Source organism: Vigna radiata, chromosome 7 (assembly GCF_000741045.1).
Source record: "Vigna radiata var. radiata cultivar VC1973A chromosome 7, Vradiata_ver6, whole genome shotgun sequence".
In the NCBI taxonomy this organism is placed as follows: domain Eukaryota; kingdom Viridiplantae; phylum Streptophyta; class Magnoliopsida; order Fabales; family Fabaceae; genus Vigna; species Vigna radiata.
Genome location: NC_028357.1, coordinates 54465812 through 54488692, shown reverse-complemented (window position 1 = coordinate 54488692; position 22881 = coordinate 54465812). Strand labels below are relative to the sequence as shown.

At 30.9% G+C, this 22881-nt stretch overlaps 2 protein-coding genes across 2 annotated transcripts; both read left to right on the top strand.

The window, feature by feature from the left end:
• The first annotated feature begins 5618 nt into the window (after positions 1–5618).
• On the top strand, positions 5619–7539 carry LOC106768528 (BTB/POZ domain-containing protein At5g41330). The gene has a single exon (XM_014653721.2). It carries the CDS (start codon positions 5899–5901, stop codon positions 7273–7275), a length of 1377 nt encoding a protein of 458 aa, XP_014509207.1. The 5' UTR covers positions 5619–5898; the 3' UTR covers positions 7276–7539.
• Positions 7540–20376: 12837 nt separating this feature from the next.
• Positions 20377–22599, top strand: LOC106769560 (cytochrome P450 86A22). Its single transcript, XM_014655226.2, has one exon. It carries the CDS (start codon positions 20748–20750, stop codon positions 22329–22331), a length of 1584 nt encoding a protein of 527 aa, XP_014510712.1. The 5' UTR covers positions 20377–20747; the 3' UTR covers positions 22332–22599.
• Positions 22600–22881: the final 282 nt, after the last annotated feature.

The following is a 22881-nucleotide window of genomic DNA, read 5'->3' as shown; positions in this document are numbered from 1 at the left end:
TGGATTGTATGAATACACCAAACTTGAAACATTGGTCCAAGGTCAAAATTCGTGCATGGGAATTCAATCTTGTAGTTCACTGGAACCTTGAAAAGTTGGTAACATTTGTGTTGTTATTAGATTTCAGACAGATTGTTGAAAGTCTGCACAGTTAAATACAGGATTAACTCTGATCCAACTGATTAAAAATTGGACTATAATGTTCTTCTTAAGTAAAAGACACGTTTCCTAAAATAAACAGAATGTTTGTTTGCTTTCCTGCAAAACTGAGAATTGTATATTACTCTCTCGAATGGACCAATTGTTAAATTTATTAACTTCATTGGAACTCAAGAGAATTTATTTCCCACTCTATTCATGTGGGGAATTCCTTTTCCTCAGAGACGAATTCTGATGAAGAAATTTATTTGTTTTGTGCATTTGGCTGCTGCTAGAACTCAGCTTCATGGGAGACCAATTCTAAGCAGCTGTTTTCTTTTAAGAAATTAAGTAATTTTAAAAAATGTTTCTTTATTAAGTTTTTTGATTTATTAAAAATAATTTATTATAAATTTGAAATTTTCATACTTTAATGTAACATTGAAATTAAAAAACATATTCAATTTAATATTTATAAATATGTTAGGAGTAAAAGATTTAAAGAATAAAAATAATAAATAAGATAATTTGAATATATTTTATTTCTGGTAATCGGAAAATTATGATAGTAATATATTGAATTATGGGTGTCCTTTTTTTGTAAAATTTAAATTTGGGAGATGTATATTTTTTTGATTAAAATAATTTATCTAATAAAAATTTTGCCGTAATAAATTAGTAAAATTAAATTAAATAATGATATGATGGTTGGATGAAATTATTTAAAAAGAAATATGGTGCAAAGTTAAAGATTAGGAATATGATTATGGAAAAATGAAATTAAAAAGATAGATTATAATATTTGTATATATTTTCTAAAGCTTCTTTAGGTTAGGATTCAAGTTCTTTATGTTATTCGATAAGAATTGGTAAGTATAGATATTTTGTTTAGATTAACGATACGATGTTGTGCTAAGTGTGACGACGTTGATTTTTTTTTTCAACGGTTTATTGTTTGTACAACATCATTATGAGATTTGATTTCAACTATATTGGGTGATGGTTTTTTTTAGAGAAGTTCTCCGAAATAAATTATTATTGGTGAACATGAGATAAAGTTTGGGTTTGTAGAAGAGGACTTAGGAGTTAGATTTATAAGAGAAAATATTTATTCACTAGACCTTGTAAATGTAACATACAACTCAATTATTGTGTTAATAGGGAATTAAGACTTACAAATAATCATTTCTAAAACATCACGATATGTTGCTATTTGAGTTGCATGATACATAATATCTTCTTGTTCATTCATTTTGGGTCTTCGAAAGTATAACTAGTTGACGAATGTGTTGGTTTGAACTTGTAGAATTGTGCATACTTTTTTCTTATGGAGGTTGAGTATGTTGCTATTTGGAATGCAAATGAGTTTCGGACTTTCACAGTAGAACTGCACACCATCTTCACATTTTGTGATTCCCCCACTTACAAATAAGGTTGCAAGGGAGGAATTTGATTAGTTCTCATCCTTCTTGATGCCAAACTATTCCATGCTAAAGTTCTTCATGTATTGATGTTTAGAGAGTGAAGGGAGTGGTGGGATTTATTAGTCAAAGTAACAATATGGTAGTTGTGGTTGAAATGTTTTGTATGATGTTAATATTTATAGGATAAGTGTTGTTGTGTTTGTGAGGTTAGTTTCTTAAACCTGTTTGGAACTCTTACTTTATGAAAGTGAGAAGGGAATGTAAAATTATTGACACTTGTACTAAGGCATACCATCTCTCAATACATATAACAGTGAATTGTATTAAGAGGTGACCTTTGTTTTGCATGCTTACCCAATAGAGCTATGAAGTCTTCTATAGGTGGCAAAGTGCAACTGAAATTATTGACTACTGAGGCTAACCATCTCCCCAAACATTAGAATTGCCTTCTCAAGATTGATGTCATTAATGCTCAAAAGAACTCATGTATTCACCACCATTATCTAATCTAACACATTTCAATAGTCTGTATGTTTCTCTTTCAACACTTGCAAGGAAATTGTTAAACACATAAAGTATTTGGTATTTGGATTTCAAAACAAAAGCTCAAACCTTTCTAGAATGGTCATCAATAAAAGTGACAAAATAAAAGCAACCACTAATTGATTTAACATCCATAGTACAAACATCAATATGAATTTAATCTAAGACATGTGGTTTTCTACATAGAGGATAAGTGTGAAAAGAAACTCTATGGTGCTTACCAAAAAGACAACCAAAACAACTTTCAAGAGATATACCTTTAGTACAAAGTAACCCTTGTCTTCAAAGTGTAGTCAAGCCCTTCTCAAGTGACCAAGCCATTTATGCGATAGTTCTATGAAATAATCCTCAATTGCATTCACTTGAGATATAAAGTACTTTATTAATATCCAATAAAAAGTATTTCACTTCTCTCCTTGATGCACTTTCATTTTTCCTAAGGAATTACAATAATCATCTTCATGAAGTACTTGTAGGCTAAACTAAATATAAAATATATGTCTAATGATCTTCAAATTTAGCTTGCAACCAATATTAGTTTTGTATCAGATTTCTCCAATGCCAACAATATTACTTACCCCTTGGTTTCCTATCTTCACATTTCCAAAATCTTCAGTTGTATAGGATGTCAAATAATCATAATATGGGGTAACATGAAATGAGGTAGCATAGTTAATAACTCATTCATACTCTTGCTTGGTGAGATTAATATAGTTTTTTTTTTCATAAATAATGACAACTTCATGAGATGTGAGTACGATGAAGGTTATGAGCATCCACGATTCTCCCTAGGATGGATGGAGAAAATGGAGTAAGGTATATGCATGTTGAATGATTTTGCAGACGTCAATGTTGATTAGTGTGATGGCGTGAATTGATGTTTGTATGTTGCAACAAGTGTATTGCGCACCACAGAGTGTTGTATGTTGTAAGAGAGAAGAGAGAAGTGGTCAGAGCATGGTGGTAGCCTAAAACAACTTTTTGCATGGGTGAGGAAGATAAAGGAAAAAGTGAGAGTTAGTTTAAGGGTAGAGTAAAGGAACACATGACAACTTCTTAGCGGAAATGATTTGTAGTGTGTGATTAGGAAGGATTTTAAGAGATTATGAAGAGAGAAAATGTTGGTGTGAGAATGTGAAATATGTTAGACTTGACTCCTAAAAAAATGGGTATAAAAAATAAAAACAAAATGGACCTAATAATAAAAGATAAAAGTAAGGTGTAAAAATATAAATATGGATGATGTAGATATTAAAAATGATTTGGGCCAAAACAAAAATATAAAAAGAACATTTTTTACCTCCTTCGTTTACTATTTATATTTTAAATTTTTTGGAAATAAATTTTAGGTTTAATTATTCTGATAGTCCTTATTTTTGGTGACTTTTTTCAATTAGGTCCCTCATTTTTTCTTTTTCTCAATTGGGTTCCTATTTTTGAAAAATTGAAGCAATTAGGTCACTGTAGTTAGTTCCGTACGAACACCGTTAAAAATGGTGACACGTGTCAGCTCGTGATTTTTTTGAATTTTTTAAATATATTTTTAATTATTTTTATTTTTATTTTTTATTTTTTTTTCTTTTAAAAATAAAATTTGCCACGTGTCAAGTTGACATTATGCCACGTAGTAATGACAGTGTGAGGTGTCACTGACAGTGCCACGTGTCATTGCATTTGTTTCAATTTGGTCCCTGTATTTTTATTTTGTTCCAATTTGGTCCTTGTATTTTTATTTTGTCTCAATTTAATCCTAATTTTTTTAAAAATTTTAAAAAATTTGTTCCTTCCCAAATAAAATACGGTATGTACATTTTCCAAATTTTTGTCTTTAAATTTGTTTTCGTTAAGCAAATTATTAGTAATGATGTATTTCAAATCGAAATATTTAACTCTATAAATTTTTTATGAATTGTTGAGGAAGTATTGAGACTATACTTGTGTAGATTACCTTCACAAAAATATTTATTATTGAGATGTTAACTTTTATAGGTTACTCGTTCAAATTATTTAGGTTAAATGATTTCTTTACTACTATATAAATAAAAATGTGTCATATGTTAGTTTGTAATTTCTAATAAAAAATTAATTTGTATAAATTTCTTTGTAAAGATTTATATACAAATAAAATTTTGTTTGAACATGGAGAGAAACAAAATTGTTTAGTTTTTTAAAAAAATAGGATTAAATTAAGACAAAATAATAATATAGGGACCAAATTGACACAAATAAAAAATATATGGACTAAATTGAGATAAATCTAATGACACGTGGTCTGATAGTGACATGTGGCACTATCAGTGTCACCTCACATTGTCATTGCCACGTGGCTCAATGTCAACTTGACACGTGACAATTTTTTTAAAATAAATAAAAAAATTAAAATAAAAATAATTAAAAATATATTTAAAAAATTCAAAAAAATCACGAGCTGACACGTGTCATCCTTTTTAACGGTGTTAGTACGAAACTACCTAATTGCTTCAATTTTTCAAAAATAGGGACCCAATTGAAAAAAAGAAAAAATGAGGAACCTAATTGAAAAAAATCACCGAAAATAAAGACTATCAGAATGATTAAACTTTTTTATTTTAATAGAAACTTTTTTATAACCTAAAACTTGATACACTTTATTAAAATGTACCAACTAAAAACCTCTTTACGTACATTAGCTATATCACTCAACCAACTTAACATTATAAAAACAGTTATATTAATTTGAATTTAAAGTCGTATATGCATAGTTTTAAACTGGATTTGGTTTGATTGTACAGAAAATCAAAATCAAACACACTCCGAGTTCATTTGAATTTTGGAGTATAAAGAGGAACAGAAAAAGGCCCAGCACATTCTTCCTCACAGGCCTAAGTGAGCAACTTCAGGTCCAGTGCAGACAAAACTTACCTTTTTCCTGGATGTTTCCATCTTCTACTTCTGGTGTGTATGCCTGACCATCACATCTTTTATCTTTTTGAAAATCACAAATACAATTTTATATTTAAAAAGGTCAATCCTAGACTGAGCAAAGTATCGATGCTTTTTTTTTCAGAAGCAAAGTATCAATACTGAACATTATCTTAAACGTGCCTTTTTATTAGTTTGTTACATTAAAAAAACAATCTAGAAATTAAACTGACTAACCAATATTGGAAACAAGGTTGAAATTTTGTTTCTGTATCTTTTACTAATCTCCGAGCCATAAGGTCGTAAAAATTCGATCTGCTGACTAAAACTAGTTTCATGGAAAATCTTTAAACATTATTATATCTATTAATTTATGAATAATGTTGAGTGGTCAAATAGTCAAACAAAAACTTAAAAATAGTGGAAATCCTAAGGGCACCAAATTTGACCCAGCCGTTGAAATTTAAAAAAACGTGGAACAATGGGCAGTAGTAGAGTAGAAAGATCCTGGCCGCAGTTCTCTGAATATATTACCTTTATTATAGTCTCTCGTCAAAATCCAAAGGGTCTATGTTGGGCGGCGAAAGATAGTAATAATATAATGTTTTCATCTAAAAAAAAAAGTGTAAGAAAAACACGTTGGCAATGATGCAATGCAATTATGCAAATCTAGAAGAGTGGACAATCTTTGATTGACCCACCCCGAGACTTTGGGGCATTGCTCCTTCTAGAGTCCCACCAGATCCTACACTTAAGCTACACCAAAAGCCACCATTTCTCTTCTGTCAACCATCACAATATATATATAACCAACCCCTCATTTTTCTCCATCTACCAAACATCCTCGTTCCATTTCTCTTCTCTCTTCCATTCTACGTTATTCGGATCAAAAATGCCACCTTTTGCAGGTTCTGAACCAGCTGGCTTCCCCAAGCCTGATTCCAACATAGTTTCCATCGACGTCGGAGGCCAACTCTTCCAAACCACCAAACAGACACTAACGTCGGCTGGTCCCAAAACCTTCTTCTCCAGAATTGCGGAGTCTTCAGGAATATACGCGCCGTTCATAGACAGAGACCCGGAAATCTTTTCGCTCCTTCTCTCTCTCCTCCGCACCGGAAACCTTCCCTCAAAGGCCAAAGCTTTCGATCTCCAAGACCTAATTATTGAGTCCAAATTCTACGGCATCGAAACCCTCCTCATCAATTCCCTCTCTAACCCTTCTCAATTGGAACCCTTCAACCTCCAAAAGTCCCTCCTATTGCCCCTCAACGGCCGCGACTCCCCCTCCTCCCTCGCCGCCGACGCAGCCTGCGGTGCCCTTCACGTCGCCCACGGCAGCAAGATCACCTCCTTCGACTGGTCCCTCCGCCGCAAGTCCACCGTCCTCACCCACTTTACAGCCGTCGACTCCCTCCTGGCGCTCTCGCCAACACTGGTTGCCGCCGGCGCCAACGACTTCTCCGGCCTCCAGATCCTGGACCTCGAGAACGGCCGCCTCAAGGAAACCCTAAACTGGGAAAACGTCACCAAATCCGGGTCCACCGTCCAAGCCATCGGATCCTCCTCGGAAAACATGTTCGTCAGCTTCGAATCCTCGCGCCGAAACTCCAATTCCATAATGGTTTACGATTTGCATTCTCTAACCCCGGTCACCGAGATCGGTCACAACGAAATCTTCGGCGCAGACATCGATTCGGCAATTCCGGCGACGAAGTTGCAGTGGGTTGAGGGTTACAATCTGTTGATGGCCTCTGGGTCCCACAGTGGTCCCTCCGGCGTTTCCGGTAACATAAGGTTGTGGGATGTTCGATCCGGAAACGTTGTGTGGGAAATTTCTGAGAAGGTGGATTGTTTTGCTGACGTGGCGGTTTGCGATCCGTTGTCGATAATTTTTAAGGTTGGGGTGAATTCGGGCGAAGGTTCTTACGTGGACTTGCGGAATTTGAGCAGCGAGAGCGCGTGGGTTTGTCTTGGGGATAAAAGAAAGGTTACGAACAGTGGGAAAAAGGAAGGGATTGGGTCGAAAATCGAAACGCAGGGGAATCAAGTGTTTTGCACGAAGGGTGGTGACGTGGAGCTCTGGTCTGAGGTTATCATGGGTGGTGGCAATGGTGGTCGGATATTCAAGAAGAACTTAATGGGTAGAATGAGGGACATGGGTGGTGCAAAGATCACAAATTTGGGCTTTGGAGGAAGCACCATGTTCTTGACCAGAAAGGATCAGCAATGTGTTGAGGTTTGGCAGAGTTCTTCAAGGGAATTTTGATGCTCAATGCACTTTCTTTCTATTCTTTTCTTTCATTAATATTCAATTTAGTCTAGTTACATGAAAAATATTTTTTTTTTAATTTGTTGGTGAAAATATGTTGTAAATAAACCCTGCCTTGTACATTCTTCGTGTTTGGTGAGATGCCTACCACCTACCAATTTCAAAAATTCTGTCAATTATTTCTTTCTTTGTTTGACATTTCTTTATGTAAAGTATAATGAGAGACATACATGAATAGAGCTGTCTACCATGATTCCTGTACCTTGCTTTTCATATTCTCTATTTTTTTTTATGAAAAATAAGTTAAGTAGGGATGGTCAGACGTTATTTATTACAAGTGATTTGGGCTTTTATTTTATTGAATTTTGGGCTCGGAATGATGAAACAAAACCCGGGAGTGGGAGCGGGTTTAATAAAATAAGGGTGCCAATAGAAAGGGTAAGAATAAGAGAACATTTACATTGAGTTTATAAGAAGTTGCTGTAAATTTTGCGATGTGCTTAATAATTTTTTTGTAAACAGAAATGAATCGTTAAATGGTTGTACGAGATTTACATGAAATACTACACTTTTATATTTGACGAAACAATTTTATTTTTTAACTTTCTCATATAATGGTTTTAATTATCTTTTTGGGACAAAATGTGTAATCATCCTAAAAGGGTTCACAATAAATATATTATATTTTGAGTAATCATTGAGAATTTGAGTAAGAAAAATGTTACATTTGTTTTATTTTAATCTTGAAAATTAGGGCCATTTAAGTGTTAATTGAATCACTCAAACGATGATTTATTTATTTCAAACAATCATAGATTGATCTTGAGAGAAAATGAGTTGCAACTAAAAATGTTACTAAATCACTAAAATCTTTATCAAGTCATATTCTATCCTCTATTTAAAATTTTATTTTCCAATTACTTAAATACGGCATGTAATATCTTAGAAATGGGTTTAGATGGAAGAACATTATATGACTGTGTTAAAGTTAATAAATTAACCTTATTTAAGCATACGAAATAGAGTTTTAAATTAGAGTATTCTAAATTATATAAATTATGATATTAAAATAATTAATTGAAATTAGAAGAATTAAACATATGGTGCGATTTTTAAAATTTTACAAAATAGATAACCTATTCATTCTACTTCAATTAAAGATTATTTTAAAATATTTAAAAAATTGTAGTGATGTTTTTTTATATATTTTATTTATTTTAATTAATATTCAGATATTGTATATTTTTTAATTTTTTAAACAGAAAACAAACTCGTCACATGATTAGTGCAAATTGTGACAAAAATTCATTCTCTAACAAAATTGGGGGCAAAAGGTAAAAATCCAGCCTGGTTCTGGGCCCTTATATTGGGTTGCACAAAATAACTAGAAGAGTACTTCTTACACCACCTTACATTGCTTCCTGTATCATTATATATCAAAAATATCCTTTATTAACGAATTTTAAAATCTGTTAAAATTTTCGAAAATTCTTTAAATAAATTTCGAAATCCGTTTTCGAAAAATTGATTAACAAATTTTGACATGCAACAAAGAAAAACCTTTTTAACAGTTTTGCCATCCGTTAAGATATTTTTGAAAATTTCAACAAATTTCAAAATGTATTGAAAACTCGAAAAATCTTTCAACAGGTGTTGAATTTTTGAATAATTTTTTCTTTCAATAATGGATTTTAAAATCCATTGAAGAAAAAAAGTGTAAGTATAGAATTTTTTAAAATATAGAAAATATATTTAAAATTTAAAAAAAATGTGATAATACATGAGCAATGTTGTGGGATAATGTAGGAAATAACCCAGAAACAACTAAGCACTTATCAACGAAGTATTTATTAAAATTTTCTACTCAGCCCCACAAATAATCATATTGATGATAGTATAAATGCAAGGAATATTTTATTTAATACATTCTTTTGTATTACACTTTATAATGATGAAAATTTGTATGAATCTATTTTTTTATTAAGGAACTGCAATTATTTTTCGTATGTTTTCTAAAAAATTCAACAAATAGAGATTGTGTTAAATTGTTAGGCTATTGTCATTCCTAAAACAACCTCAGTAATAATAATTTTTTTTTAATTTTTTTTTACTATTGAATATTTTGATTTGTCTTAATTTTTTTTATTAATATATTTGTGTCACTGCACCAAGGATTAGTGGCAATTGATGACATATAAAGGTTAACACTTGTCATGTCATTAAGGGATAACGGAACAATCATTCTATTTCTTTTTATAAATTTTATTTTATTCACTCATCAAATAGATAAAAGACTAAAATTGTGTTGTACTAAAAATGACACTGTAATGAAATTCTTTACGACGTGATAAAAAAAATTATTAATTAATGTTGAAAAGCTAAAAATGTTGACGGATCACAAATTTATCAACTAAGATCAATTAAAATTTTAATTAGGAAATTGAAAACAAATATTAAGGATGTGATTAATAGTGACTATTAATTAAGTTATTAAAAATATTACAACTACTTGGTGAACCCATGGTTGGATTCCGAAAAGTCATTTAAAAATAATAGTGGTTCAAAAAATTATTAAACGATAGTAAGTAGTAAAAGATGTTACTTTTTAAGATATTATTAGAGTGAATTTTTGTAATATAAATTATTTTTATATATTTTTTAAGTTTTAAAACTAATTCTTTGTTGCTTTTTTCACTGTTAGAATTCAAGATTTTTAATAATTAAAAATGTGGGAGCATTAATTTGATTAAAAAGAAGGGTAAAGTGCATAGAGTGTAGTAGCTATGGAGAGTGGAGACCAATGCATGTGGCTTTTCTTTGCTGTCACCAAAGTCGTGTATGGGTCCGTAAGACATTAATCCAATAATAATAATAATAATAATAATAATAATAATAATAATAATAATAAATAATAATAATAACATGTTTGTGATGCCATAAATCAGAAGTTGTTGGGAATTACTGTATGAGTAGTGAAAACATTAAGTATAAGAAGAATAATGTAACATGATTGTTCCTTATTCTTTGATTGTCAAATGTCGTTGACTTTTAAAGAGAGGTAAAAAATAACTGAAAAGACAAATTCTGGGCATCTCTCACCCTCTAACTGTATCCATTGTCAAACTTAAATGGTTAGGTTTGGTTAGTGTATTATGAAAATTTAAAAAAGCTAAAATAGAAGGTAGTAGTAGTTTGGATGGGTGGGCCTAGATTGTGAAAACTCTCAATCTGGTCCATAACAACCTAAACACCATTATTTTGGCCTTCCCATTAATGCTACATTGCTATTCAGCGCAAAGAATTTATTACTAAATGTGGTGATTTTTATTCACAATCACAAACAGGGCATTCAATGCATAGCCACTTATAACCATTTTATCGGCAACCGTTTCTCTATATTTAATTTTTCCACCTTCTTAATTCTCACAAAACTCCATTATCCCTCTCTATGTCTTCCTAGTACAACAATCAACTTCTCATTTAACCCCATACAACAACCAAAATAACTTATTAACTTTTTTTTATTCACTTTTAAGCTTACAAATAACCTCATAGCTTCATCTATTCCATCACCATTAATTTCCAATCTTTTTTTTTTTGTTATACCAATTTAGAGATTGCAACCTATTTTTCATCATTAGAATTTAATTATATTTGATAATCACATGTAAATTAATTCTATGTTATAACTGTATCATCCCATTTGAATAACATTATACTCCTAAAATAAACATATTTCATATCTAATAATCCAAATTCGATAACCCAAACAATATCTATATATTTATAATATTAATACAGTCATCTAAAATGATAAATTATAACAATAATTATATAATCTAATATTGTCTACTAGATAACCAAATTTCATCTCAAAATTATATATAACAAATAACAACTACTCTTAACTCAAGTGGTTGGCTCTTCATCACCCATAGGTGCCTCAACTTACACCAAACAAGGTGATAATTACACAAAAATATAACAAAACCACACAACAGACAACATACGGACACATGCACATGTACACATAGAGACACACACACAAATACAGAAATGCACCAATACAGACACACAAATAGATAAACAAACACACTAAAAAACAAACACACAAGCATAAATACATAGACACATATACAAGACACACACACGTGCACACACAAGCACAAAGACGTACACAGATAGATACAGACACATACGCAAACACTAATACAAAGACACAACAACAAACACATACACAAGTCACACTACGACAATAGTGCAAAAACAACGTATAATGTCACACGTTCAACGTCCAACCATTCAATAGCCAAAGTTAAAAATGACCGGTGACATATTTGTAAATAAATGTAATTATTAATCGTCTTCGATGTAAAAGGATATAAAACGTCGAATGCCCCAACGCTAAACGTCAAAAGTTAGTGAATTCAATAAAAATTTGAGTGAGAGATTGAAAATCCATTCACTTTATCTTAGTACGCGATACTCTCTTCTGTGCTCAAACTTTTCTTGAACGAAATTTAACGACCATCACGTGTAATTTTTCTTTCATTTGATACAAATGTATGTTAATTAACTACTTTAGGTATGATTTTCGTTTATTTTCACCAATTATTTTCGTGTTCTTGTCCTTCATAGGCCTATTATGTTTTCTCTCTCACTAGTGACAACACTTTATTCCGATAAACCACTTTTTTGAAGGTTAGTTTTCGTTTTCGTTTTGAAGAACTTATTTGTTGAACTTGTTTGTTGTTTTTTTGTTGAATGTTGTTTGTTGTTTGGTTGAACTTGTTTGTTGTTGTTGTTTGATTAAACTTGTTTGTTGTTTGTTATTGTTCTTTGTTGTTGATCCTATATTACCGTTCATAGTTCATGTTTTATAAAATATCAAAAACTGAAATTTGTTGTTTTTTTGCTTTTGTCTAGTAGAGTTGTAAAAAAGGATCACAATTAATGAAAAAATAAAAGAAAATTATTAACGTCGTATATTAACAAAATTCAACGTCAATTTAATGTCTCTCGATATAACGTTATTCTCGAATTTAACGTGAAAGACCGAAAATATTCGACGTTGTACGTTTTTTTTTATACAAGTGAGAGTTTCATATCTTCAATTAAATAAGCAAATAGTGAGAAATACGAGATAAAAATAAAAAATTATAAAAAAAATAATTCTAGATAGATATATGTTTTCACAGTAATTTCTAGATAGATATATGTTTCTACTTATTTTTAAGTATTTTTAATATTAAAATAAATGAGTCATATTATTTTAAATATACTATTAACTTGTAAATACCATTTTATACGTTCTAATAATAATAAGGAAAAATACAATTCAAATGATAGAAAAGTATTATATTTCATTACTAATTTAAATTGATCTTAAATTTTTTAATCACTCAACTTAATTTAATAATAGTATTTTTTTTCTTGTAAAATGAATATTAATAAAATAAATTAAAACTGCATAGAAATTGAATTATGTTTAAAAATTTTATTCTTTAAATCCATGTATCTTTGAATTTTATATATTAATCACTTTATAATTAATTAATCATAAATCTTAATTAATATCTATTTTTATTAGAATTAAATAAATAATATTTTTGATTTGTAACTTATTACACTTTGTAATTAATTTAAAATTTTTCCTATTGAATTAATAAAATCTATTATAACATTTTTCATTCTTTGTACTTAATTTCCCTTAATACAAAGAATATCACTTCTCACTCTCTTACTCCCTCCTTTTCTTATCTTCTCATTCCCACCACGGTTCACTAAATATGCATTATATATTTGTAGAAAGTAATTGTGGGATGACAAAAATGCATAAGAAGTGTTAGCTGAAAATGAATATAAAGAATAGGTTGAGATGGATGACCTTGGAGAATCAACTTAGGAATATGTCAAATCTCTCACTATTCTTTTCCTTACATGTTAGCTTTATACATATTTAGGTGGCAAATATAAATCCCTATAATTATAGATTTTAAATCACGTAGGAAATATATGTATATATATATAAACACGTTTGATTTTTATTAATAAAATTATTACATAAATTAATATAACAAATATAACAAAATCACATACATTTAAATTGTTATTTTTCTTTATCAAATCTTAAACTCGTAATTATTGAATTAAAATTAAAATTTTAAAAATATCATTATCACAAGAGAGGTATAAGATAAAAAGTTACAATTAAAAATTAATTACAAAAAGGTAATTAAAATTCATTTTATATTTATTTAAAAGCAATAAGTTAAAAAACATTTAGATTTTTTTAAGTCTAAAAATTTTAAAAATTAAATAGAATATAATTATTCAAGTTTTTATATTTTAAACTTTTTTCATAGATGAAAGATATTTTTAATTGTGAAATTTCATCAAATTTTCTATTAAATAGAAACATATTTTATTTTTCTTTTATATATCGTTTTTCGAAATTTTTATTTTATATTATATTTAACTTTATGTTTTAATATTTTATTAAAATTAAATAATATATAAATTGAAAATCTTTCTAATTCCCTAATTTAGTTCCTCTTGTTATATGTACGAAATTTACTTGATACATGAGATGTCACGTGTTCAATATAATCTAACTTTAAAGTAATCCAAGCTGCATTGTTAATTTTATGATAGAAATCATTACATAATTATTAAGTATAACATGTTTATTACTTCAACAATCTTCAATGCGCAAAACTAGTAGGAATCATTTTCCATCCATCACATCGATTTATGAAAATATCATATTTCAAAATACGTGTAAGCGTAATTGTAAATTTTAAGACACATTTTCCATTGTTTTGAAATGAAAAGTAATTAATATAAATGTTATTGTATATAGCATATTTTTCATCTAGGTACATTATTTAGTGCTTTATATAATATTTTAATACATAATAAATTAAATGAATTCGGTTTCTAAAATGAGGATCAGTGGATTCTGGATAAGATAAGAGAGTGGTCTTAGTGAAAAAAATAGAAAAAAAGTTGATGAATGAATTTTTGAATAAACTGTTGCGATAGATCATGCTAGCTTCCATCGCTTCCATCGCTCATGCTAGCTTCGTTCTGGGGGCTGTGGTTCGTGTGTCAGCTTGCAGTATCAGTCACGAGGAGTGGATCATTTAGCATATTTTCTTAGGTACTAGTAAGGTTGAAAAGAAAGAAGGTGAGGGGCTATGATGGGAAGGTGGCTGGAAGATGTAAAACATTGATGGCCTAAAAAAACGAATTTATGATCTGCTGGAGGAAATTAATGGAGATGAAATTATGTGATTAAGTTATTGTAGAAATTGTATTCTTATTTATCTATTGTTTTATCTTTGTGCTCTTCTAGTGGATTAAATTTTATGTTGTGTCATATTTTGCACCATTAAAAGTATTGGGGGAAGGAAGAGTGATTTAGGGTAGAGAGGAAGAAATGGAGGCTTGAAGTTTTAGAAATTTTTTTGTAATGGGAAGGTGTTATGATGATGATGATGGGTGGAAGAAGAAAGGAGATTTTTGTTGTGTGTGGGTCTTTTAGGTCTTTCACTTATATTTGTTACATATTGTTATCAAACAAAATTTCACGTTAGAAAAAATATTGTTATGTTTGCATAACTTGTGAAATAAGCATGTGTAATCACGTAATAATTTTAATGACAACAATAAAATGGACTTGATTGAAGTGTTTTAATAAATTTTGAGATTCAATCGAAACAAAAAGTTAACCAACGATTAACTTGAAACTTTTCATCCAAGGTGAGAACCAAGTCAACTTTGATTGAAGATCGGTTTAAGTTGATCTTGATCGAAGATAGGTTCAAGTCAATTTTAATGGAAGGTTAACCTTAGTCAATCTCAAATAATTATCGGTTTGAGTAAATTTTGGCTAAAGGTCAATTTGAATTAATCTAGCAGTATAAATATTCTCGGAATTACTGACAAAAATAAATTTGTTGATAAATTTGAATTGCCGACAAATTTTACAGACGGATTTTTAATTTTCAATTAATGCTAAATTTATTTTTGTCGATAAAATTTTCGGTAATTGAAAATTCCAATTACTGATGAATTTATAGTCGTTAAAAAAGAACGACAATTTTTTTGTCCAAACTTCAGGGGAAATTATCCCCAATGACCTCACCTTAACCTTTTCCTTTTCTTCTTTTACCAACACAAAACAAAAACTTATATGTGTGAAAGGGTTCTCTTCCCTCATCTTCAGTATTCAATAAATCACTAAATCGTCCACAATGCTTTAATCCACTCCATCAGAGATGATGATTTCGACGTTAATTGCCACTAGAACCTCGATTGTGTTGTTATTGACAAAGGTGGCAAATAGTCAATCTTAAACATTAAAGTCAGTGGCCATTTTGTGATAAGACGTTAAGAAATGGTTCCAATAAGCTCTAGTGCCCTTAACACTAAGTGCTTTAAAGTCAGAAAGCTCCAAGGGGTTACCAATGTTAAATGCCAGTTTGTGTAATTGAATGCTCCCTTGATAGCAGTTGTGGTCAAAACTGAGACAAAAAATGGTCTATGGCCTCGACTATGATCATAACCACTGCCATATGTTTAAAAAACATTTAATATTAAGGAGCTATTCCAGCGATTCTAGCAAGAACCGTTGCCACGGACCCTTAAAATTAAATATATGGAGTGGTTCCTGCATAGCCGCTATCAAAAAATCTATTTTTCTTTTTTCAAGTTACTACTTCGTTATTCGAGAATTGAGGCAACTGAGGCAAAAAAATGCACCTTTTTTGCCTCGCTTGGAAATATCTCGATTTGAAAACAGTTGTCAATTGTCAAAAATAACTGTTCTTATTTTCCTTCGCTAATTCTGATTTATGCTTTTCATGTTATTATTAATGTGTTTCAAGGTTGAAATGGTATGATTGATGGTGATGTGGGGATTTCCAAGGAAGAAAATCCTATTTGATGTAATTAAGTAATGTGTGCATCCATGTAAGAAGTTAGTACTAGAAGTTTATCCTGATACTCTAAGAACCATTTAGACTCATATAGAATAGAATGTGTTATGTGGCAAGAGTAGCCTAGTCTAGAGGTTTTACCATGACCAAAGGTGATGAAAAAACTAACTTTGTAAGTGGTAGTAAAATCAAACTCATTAGTAATGACTCTGTAAAACAATAGAGACCAGTGTAAGTGTAAAAACTAATAAAAATCTTGCATCAATGCTTGTATTCGGATAATTGAATCCAAAGTTGTTTTTCTATGAATAATTATATGATATTGTGGGTGTGATATGTTTGAATTAATGAATTGAAATTTTATTAATTTTATATATATATATATATATATATATATATATATATATATATATATATATATATATATATATATATTATTTTACTTTTACAAATTAGTTTATCATTCATTTTGTCTTGTTTGTTTATGTGATTTTGTTTTGTCTTTATTTTACAATAATTATCTTATTTAGTGTAAGTAAAAGATAATACAATGTTAGAGATACTTTTAGAAAGTGAGAAGTTTGATGTGAATGATTTCGAAGCATGGATAGTTAATTTTGATATAAATTTTTGTTTATTTGATGTGATTATATAAATGTCATATTTTTTATATTCTCAAAGGACTATATTAATTTATAAATTGGATTATCTATTTTAAATGTTATTATAAAATGTTTTATTTTATTAATTTTATATTATTAAAATGAGATATTATATGTTTTGTAATTACAAAAGAAGTTAAAGTTAAAATTCCACTTAAATTATTAAAGAAGTAGATATCTAAAATGCATAAAGCGTTTGTTTGTTCGACTAAATTTAAATATAACAAGCACTCTTTTAAAAATCAAAGTTCAAAAGACATGTGCCCAGAGTTAACGGAATATAGCATTCCATGGTAATAGATGTGCTTTTTGGGGCAAATAAATGTTTCTGTCGGTATCTTAATTTCAACACAATCACGTGAGACCAAGGAAACTAAATTTTTAGACTCTGTAAAGGCGAAAAATAATGGATTATGTCCCATGAATTATTTAATTTTTTTAAAAGTAAAAATATTATCCTTTTAATATCTTTAAAAAATAAAATAAAAATTCAATCATTTAACCACACTAATTCTGTATCCATAATTTCTTTTTTTTTTTTTTAAAAAATGCCCATATATACTTCATGACAACTGGTACAATCTTCCACATTTTTGTTAACCCAAAATAATGCATTAATAGTCTTCTCAACCAATATTATTCACTTGTATTTCCTTCATTAAATGCTAGAATTAAAGGCTAAGCAACACTTTATAGAATTAGTGGGTGAGAACTTTCCTTCATGAAAGACTATCTATTTATTAATTTATTTTGGTATAAACAATAGTAACACTTTGTTTGAATCTAATATGTGGACTACGTGTTTTGATGTCTATGGAAGTGTGATGTTGATTTATTTTTCAAATTAAAATATCAATTTATATTTGTCCTTAATATTAGTAATATTTTTTTAAAGAATATTTCTTTTTTATAATGATCTATGTACTAACTATATGTTTTAACTAAAATAATTTAAATTACTTCAGTAAAAAAATTAATAAATGTTACAAATTATCTCTTTTTCTCTCTTATAGAAAATGAAAATTGAAGAATTTAATTTTAAAAATTAAAACCCGCATCACTATGTGAATTAGTTGTCGATGTGTTATATTTATGGATTATTAAGTGATATTATTATTATTATTCTTATTTCAAATTATGGTGGTTTTAGCCAATAGCATGAATTAAAAACGTGTGATTAATAATTAAATCGTTGAAATTAACATCATAATTAGTTGTGATGGTCCATACTTATTAAGTGTAAAGAACTTTGTTGCCAAAATAATAGAAATGTTTTTAATGCATCTTAAGTTTACTCTTAGAATTATTAATATTTTGTAGGATTTTTGTGGAACTTGCAAGATTTATTCGTTGTGTTTTTCTTTTCATAAAAAGTTTATTTAAAAAATCAAACAAAATGTAAAAAATGATAGTAATAATTGTATTTCTTTTTAATTATGTTACCCAAATAGAATAATTGACAATATTACAGTGAGTTAAACATTGTTTGTGTAAGTCTAAGGTAATCTTTAATAAACTTATTAAAGATTCTACGAGGAATACGTCAACCGTAAAAGTTTATTTGTTTTTTTTTTATAATATAAATTGGTATAAATTTAATCTTACAATTAATTTTGTATGGTTGAATTAGACTTAAAATTTAATTCTTAATAATTTTTAAAAATAATTGTTTTTTATTTTTTCCGCAAACTTTATCTTCATTATACGTAAGAAAAAAGTTTGCTTTGTGCATACATTTGTTACGTTGCCTATATTTTTTTTTCTTCTATTTTTTAATAAATATTCTTTATGTAATGTCAAATTGTATGTTTTGATATGTCAGCTAACTAAAATGTCCTCGTACACAATAATATCTAACATAAGAATTTATAATAAAAATGTTAGTATGAATGCATTGTTATTTATTTTTTAAATGGAGGATTAGATTTTTTAAAATAGAGATATAGTTTGGCTTCTCTCTTCTACCATTAGCAAGTATTGAGCATGTGCTATAAAGAAATTTGTTCTCATTTTATTTATAGATCGAAAGAGAGGGGGAGGGCCCTGCTTGTACAAAAATTAAATAAAAAAATAAAAAATAAAAATTCTTAATAAAATCAAATTATTAACTAATACTCATATCAGTTTAACTGCTTTTTCTTTCATACTAATTATAATAATAGCTAATCCGTTAATCATCAGATAAGAAAATAGTGTATGGTAAGACATATATAAGAAGGTGTGTGTGATAGTAATAATTTTCATAACATTCCCGCATTCCTTTCTATTTGTCTTGATTTTAAAAATAATTGTTTTCTTTTTTTATTTCTCTTGTTTAGAATTTTAATAAGACATTTTAGGTTTCTTTTCTATTAGACTTCGTATGGATAAAAGAGATAACTATAGAATAAAAAAATTATTATATATATTTATTCATTCGTTCAAAATAACCTTACAAAATGTATAAAAAAGATACAGAGAAACATTTTTTTTTTCTGGAAGTTGTATAAGAATATTCAAGACTTAAATCTAAAACTCTTGTGTAGAATTACTTGTCCTCTCACACCCCCTTAGGGGGTGCAAAGAGTAGCATGATAAAAATAGGCTTGACCTAATTTTTGAAAGTTTCATAGAACAGGTCAAACTAAACTAAAAAAATTGTAACCTAAAATACACCGAACATTGTTCTGAAATCCGTTAAAAAGAAAGGTATAACTACTAATGCTTAGATCCTATCTCACTTTACTTTTTCTTTAAAATTTATTTAAAAGCATCACACCTCAACCAACCACAGTAATAACTTGATACTTTGATTGCTATAGATAACTGATCTTATTTCCAATAATTCTTTTTTTTTTTAAATAATTATTATTTGTGATTTATCTTCCATAAGAGTGATGCAATCTACAACAACATTTTCTTAATAATCACCGTATTAGAAATGTACTTTGACATCACTTGTTATATCGGTTAAACCCATAACCTCATGCATTGAACTTTATAAAATAATAATAATAATTACATTTTAAAATAAATAAAGCAGTACCGTTTTAATATATATATATTATAAGTCATTCTATCTATTTGAAAACTGTAGTCAAGAGACCGAGTCCAGTTTTTTTACGTAATTTATTGTACTATCCTCTAGAATGTTTTCAAAATAGATTATTTTTTGTATATTAAAGAAGGGATTTATATACTTGAAAACATTGAAAAACAATATACATGAATGGAGGGTGTAGCACAAAAAACTTAACAGGACCTGCATATTACACCAGCATGACGAAGGAGCAGAGATGCATTGAAACTTCCCCAAGAGTATATATATTGTGAAACATTGAAGAGGATTAATGTAACATAAAGAAATGTAATATTTGAAAAGAATAAAAAAGATAAAATTAAAATTCCATAAAAAGAATTGTATAGGAGTAATGAAAAAAGGAAAAGAAAAAAAGAAGTGTAAATATACTCAACGACCTCGGTGGGCATTAATGAGGGTGGATTGAGAAGGCAATGGAGTCTACTGGTGAGGGAAGAAAATGATAAACAAGAGGCAGCATTTCCACTCCTTATTAATTGTCCCACTTTCAACTTCACTACTATAAAACACTTTTTTCTCTCCTTCACCTTTCCCTCACACACAAACCTCTCTCTTCTTCTTCAACCCTTCTTCATCATCATCCCTCAATACACACACAGCCATTATTCTTCATATTGCATGCAACATAGTTTCTACACACCTTTCCTTTGCTTACATTGAACTCGTATATAGATAGATGCACATGCATGCATTTGAAGGGTCTCTCCGGTGAAAGAGGGAGAGAATAGAATAAAGGAGGTTTTTTTTTTTTTTTTTTTGTTTTTGGGAGTAGGGTCCCTCGTTCACATGGAGGCATCAACGGCTTTAATGTTCCTATCTGCAATAGCGGCCTATTTAATATGGTTCACCTTCGTAACTCGCTCCCTCAAAGGTCCACGTGTCTGGCCCCTATTAGGCAGCCTCCCCGGTCTCATCCAACATGCCAACCGCATGCATGACTGGATCGCTGACAACCTACGCGCCTGCGGCGGCACCTACCAAACCTGCATCTGCGCCCTCCCCTTCCTCGCACGCAAACAGTGCCTCGTCACTGTCACCTGCGACCCCAAGAATCTCGAGCACATCCTCAAGCTCCGCTTCGACAACTACCCCAAGGGCCCCACCTGGCAGTCAGCCTTCCATGATTTGCTCGGTCAGGGCATCTTCAACTCCGACGGCGACACCTGGCTCTTTCAGCGCAAAACAGCGGCGCTCGAATTCACCACGCGCACCCTGCGCCAGGCCATGGCGCGTTGGGTCAACCGAGCCATTAAGCACAGGTTCTGTCCCATCCTCGCCGCGGCTCAGCAAGACAACAAATCGGTGGATCTCCAAGACCTCTTGCTTCGCCTCACTTTCGACAACATATGCGGCTTGGCTTTCGGGCAGGACCCTCAGACTCTGGCCGCTGGCCTCCCTGACAATGCTTTCTCTATTTCCTTTGACAGCGCCACCGAAGCCACTCTACAACGCTTCATTCTCCCGGAGATTCTTTGGAAGCTCAAGCGATGGCTCCGCCTCGGCATGGAAGTCAGCCTTAGCCGAAGCCTCAAACACATCGACCAATACCTCTCCAGCATCATCAAGAACCGTAAACTCGAACTCGTCAACGGCACTGGCTCCCACCACGACGACCTCTTGTCTCGTTTCATGAGGAAAAAGGAAACCTACTCGGACGAGTTCCTCCAGCACGTGGCACTCAACTTCATCCTGGCCGGACGCGATACGTCATCGGTCGCCCTCAGCTGGTTCTTCTGGCTCTGTATCAAGAACCCGCACGTGGAGGAAAACATCCTTCGAGAACTCTGCACTGTTCTGCTCTCCACTCGTGGAGAAGACATCTCAACCTGGCTGGAAGAACCTCTCGTGTTCGACGAGGTAGACCGTCTCGTCTATCTCAAAGCTGCCTTGTCCGAGACCCTGCGACTTTACCCTTCCGTCCCTGAAGACTCCAAACATGTCGTTGAGGACGATGTTCTCCCCAACGGGACTTTCGTTCCGGCGGGGTCCTCCGTGACGTATTCGATTTACTCCGTTGGGAGGATGAAGTTCGTATGGGGAGAGGATTGCCTCGAGTTCAAGCCAGAGCGGTGGCTCTCTCCCGAAGGGGACAGAATTCAGGTTCAAGACTCTTATAAGTTTGTTTCCTTCAATGCGGGACCGAGGCTTTGTTTGGGGAAGGACCTGGCTTACTTGCAGATGAAGTCCATCGCGGCGGCGGTGCTACTGCGCCACCGCCTCGCAGTCGCGGCGGGCCATCGCGTGGAGCAGAAGATGTCGCTCACGCTCTTCATGAAATACGGTCTGAAGGTGAACGTGTGCCCTAGGGATCTGAAACCGGTGCTGGAAAAGATAAAAAAGACCGAGGGTGTCGATGTCGGTCAAAAGTGACTTTGATTTGCTTAATTAAAACAGATATATACATCATCAGTTTAAATAAAGCAATAATTACGCTTTATAATATAAGAATTTTATATTACTATCATTATTACTACTTAATATCGAATGATGATGTGTCGTTTCGTTTCATTTGTGTTGATTAGTTTAATTTACCCTTTCTGTTGTATAGATAGAATTTGCCTTTGCTCTCATAAGCTTCATTTCTCATTTCATCTGATACGATTTTGATGAATACTTACTATGTATGCTTCTTTTTTAACATTTGATAAAAACAAAAAAGTTAATGCTGCGTGCCTAAACCTATGTTCATTTGTTCTGTAATTTACGGTACTATAATCTGTTCGTAAATATTAAATTTTTCGGTGATACCAATGTACTTTTTGCTTACCTTCGATCGTAGCGTACTTGCGTAATTAAAGACTTATGTGGTCTTTGTCACTATACTTCGTAACTGCACATTTCTAAAACTGGGATGTCTGGATTTGTGGCGATGCTTGCTTGTGATGCATATACTGTTTTTTCAACTATAAAACAGACAAAG